Genomic DNA, 3,594 nt, shown 5'->3' with positions numbered 1-3,594 from the left:
TCCAATATCTTGTTGCGCCAATTTGAATAGTTGGCTCGGCACATTCAAGAGATCAAACCGGACCAATTGTTGTGCTTAATTCACCCCAAGATTCGCTAGCCAATTCGCACAAGCGTTCACCTCACGATAAGTATGATGAACCTCTACTCTCCATGGGAAATCACGGATGAATGTCTCACAAATCTTGATAATATATATATGGGAAGTCAGAACATTAAGCTTTGACTCCAGAAAACTAACCAACACCTTCGAGACCGTTTGTACAATAAGTCGAGTCACCAGGCGCTCTAAAGCACACATCAAGCCTTGACGTAAAGCCATTCATTCAGCCCTTGTTATCGTCGCTCACCAAGCCTCTCCGCAAATGCATCAAGAATCTGACCTGAGGAATCTCGAACTAGTCCCTCGGTCGCAGCTGGACCCGGATTACCTTTCGAAGCCCCATCTATATTCAGTGCCAGCCAATTAGCCGGAGGAGCCAGCCATCTAGCAAAAATTTCATGTCTTCTACATTCCAAAGCTCCAGATTTTAATTCTATACCTTCCTTAGCATTAATAACTTCCCATAATCTTCGCATTAAAAATGAATAAGTATTCGAGGCAATCTTATATGCTCGTCCAAAAACTCGCCAATTCCTCCATCGCCATAACCGCCACACCACCACAACAAAAGTGAAAGGCCAATTTTCGTGCCCCATATCTTTTCCTCTTTACAAATTAAACACTACCCATTCACAAAATAACGAAATATCAAAGAAATAATCAGACCGCGCAAACGAAAACAAAGCCCAAACCTTTCTAGCCTCGCCACAATCCCGGAGTATGTGAAATAATGATTCTTCCACATTGCTTCAAACGCCACAACAAGGGTCTTCTGTTAAACCCCTCCGCGCCCTGTTTGATTTGACATTATCTATATCTATATCAAAGCATAATAGAAGATCCATTATACATTAGGTTGGACACATGTCGCTTTCACGTTAAAAATTTTCCCGCTAAAAACTTAAAATCCTAAAATTATATTACGTATTTTACTTGAGAAATATGTATATGGACAATATCTTCTTAAAAGATTTCTCTACCATGTTTATATTACATTTAAAAACTTACCCAACTTACCCTCTTATGGTATCTTTTATTTGGCAATATCTTTCTGTATACAAATTTATTGCTCATCTCTACTCACATGGAGATTTAGGTAGTGTTGTACCCCAAACGCTTATTATTAAGCTTTTAACTTGTCAATTTATAATCTTTTATTCTAATTGCTTACCCGACTTTCATCAAATTATAGGGTAAACACTAATGATTTCCAGATTATATGAATTAACGAATCTCATTTACAGGTAGCTTTCTTTTTTTTTGGGGAAAGTTAAGAATATATTGAATCAAAGAATAATGTGTGTGTTACAACTCAATCAACTCATATACAAGTAAATACACTCAGCAAAGAAGCTACACTCAAAATTACAATTGTTGAAACCATAGCTCATCTCTTTGCTTCATCTTGCTCGTATTACAGCGAAGAAATCTTGCTTTCACATCTCTCAGAACCATCTGAACTAAAGCCTCCGGTCTTCGAACATAAGATTTGATTCTAGCTTCATTCCGTACCTTCCAAATAAGATAGAACAGATATACATGGCAAGCTCCAATAAGTCTTTTCTGCAGTTTTGACACTCTTGCAGTAGAGAACCAGTTCACCAGGTTGTCCATAGGAAGAGTAATATGCAGCTTCTGATGTAATTGTTGCCAGCAAGCTGTACTATAAGTGCAAGCATAAAACAGATGTCTATGATCCTCAGGGACATTATTACAAACATCACAAGTCCCATCAATTATGAGACCCATCCGTTGAAGTCTATGTTTTGTAAGCAATCTCTGATGTTGAACAGCCCATAAAATAAAGGAACTTTTAGGAATGTTGAGCCTGTTCCAACATAAGAACACAGTTAGCTTTCTAATTATTGACTAATTCATAATTTCAGAGTTGCATTTTTTTCCTTTTTATTTTATTTATTCCCTACATTCTTAATTTCAAATTTGCAGGGTAGGAATAAGCAATTCGAGATACAGTTTTCATATTATTTTTTGTATATTTTGGTGGTCCTTAGACTAAAATTTTGTTGGCGTGGTATTTTTAATTATTGCATGTACGACACTGCTCCTTAAATTATGCTAGATGTTTTTAAAGATGGGAGCATGAAAACATATTATCACAAAGTATTTTAAAACATGCCTTAAGGTAGTTGAATAAAATGGGTGGAGTGTCAATATAATTTTGTGAATCACAAATCATAAAATAACAAGGTCTCATACTTTGAAATCGTCTCATTGTGACAAAAATCACTAATATTGTTATTTATAAATGCTACGAAGAGAACTGAAGCCGTCCTACAACTCTCACAAAATAATTAATTTTCAATCAAATATTGTGGTTGGTTTGGTCATTTTTGTCCACTCTCAACAATTTCGTTGATCTATAAGTTATCAACCATTATATTCCGTATTTGTTGTAATTGAGATTTTACGGAGTAATTGAATTTTTCATAGTTGTCGAATCTATTATGTTGTATTTGTTGTAATTTCCAAGGTACTATCTCCGTCTCGATTATTTGTTTACTTTTGACATGCTAAGGAAAGAGGATGAATCTAATTATTGGATGGCATAAGTGGACCAAATTGAGTGTGAGGGATAGATCAAATTGCCAATCACATCCATTCTCAAAATAGAAAGCTATATTATTTATTGAGACTCCCCAAAATGTATTGGGTAAACAAATGATTGGACATAGGAAATATGTTGTTTACTTTATACAATGTCATACAAGGATAATTAACTACTTTGAAAAAGTGTTTGTACATATATCTCGATTCCTGTGCAATTTTTCATGGGTTTGAATCAAGGAATTGACTAGCTAGCATTAAAATAGTGAAACAGATACAGATACAAACATATAACAAACACGATATCCCAGGAAATGTAAATCACGGGACACGTATGTTAAGTTTAATAAAATATACGTTTTACAGGGTTTGTAATATTTGGTTATATTCTTTGACGCATGGTGTTTGTTATATACTGATATGTGATATTATTGAAATTAAAAAATTTCTTATGAGAGTTTATTCATTTAATTTATTGATATGTGATATATGAAAATGAAAAGTTGAATTTAGATATGCCTGTGCATTTTGCACGGGTACTAAGCTAGTTCTGTCATATAAAAGAAGCCATAGAAAAACTCGTATTCTTTGCGGAGCCCAAGTCTTCCAAGGTAGCTTCCAAAATGATTCTGTTTCGATCACTGGATCATTACGAATTAATTTAATTGTTGACTTGATGAAAAAACCGGATGAAGTAGCTGACCAAAAATACTGATCGTCATTGTCCGTCCCTGGTATAACCTCATAAGACACAATGGTGTGGAGTAATTCATTGGGCATAAACTCCGCAAAAGCATCCCATTTCCGTCCCGATACTGTAATACCACGGTTTTCTAGGTCTTGTTACTCGGCCGAATAGGGCTAATTCGGCCGAGTAGAGTGTCGTGTGTTTTCTGGTTAGGCTACTGTCCAGGAACACTTGGCCGA

The 3,594-nt window shown here is 35.5% G+C and overlaps 1 protein-coding gene across 1 annotated transcript; it reads right to left on the bottom strand.

The window, feature by feature from the left end:
- Positions 1 to 335: 335 nt before the first annotated feature.
- LOC141641432 (uncharacterized) lies at positions 336 to 1,851 on the bottom strand. The gene is made up of 2 exons (XM_074450093.1): positions 1,472 to 1,851; positions 336 to 570 (listed from the first exon to the last, which is right to left on the bottom strand). The coding sequence occupies exons 1-2, from the start codon at positions 1,849 to 1,851 to the stop codon at positions 336 to 338; spliced, it is 615 nt and encodes a 204-aa protein (XP_074306194.1).
- Positions 1,852 to 3,594: the final 1,743 nt, after the last annotated feature.

Source organism: Silene latifolia, chromosome 2 (genome assembly GCF_048544455.1).
Source record: "Silene latifolia isolate original U9 population chromosome 2, ASM4854445v1, whole genome shotgun sequence".
NCBI lineage: Eukaryota > Viridiplantae > Streptophyta > Magnoliopsida > Caryophyllales > Caryophyllaceae > Silene > Silene latifolia.
The sequence above is the reverse complement of the archived record's forward strand: the minus strand, read 5'-3'. Positions and strand labels throughout refer to the sequence as shown.

Excerpts from the sequence above, each read along its gene's own strand:
- LOC141641432 (XM_074450093.1), bottom strand. The coding sequence starts at position 1,851 with ATGGGTCTCATAATTGATGGGACTTGTGATGTTTGTAATAATGTCCCT. Across the intron at positions 571-1,471 it reads GAGCTATGGTTTCAACAATT|ATTATGGGAAGTTATTAATG; the intron begins GTAATTTTGAGT and ends TTTAATGCGAAG.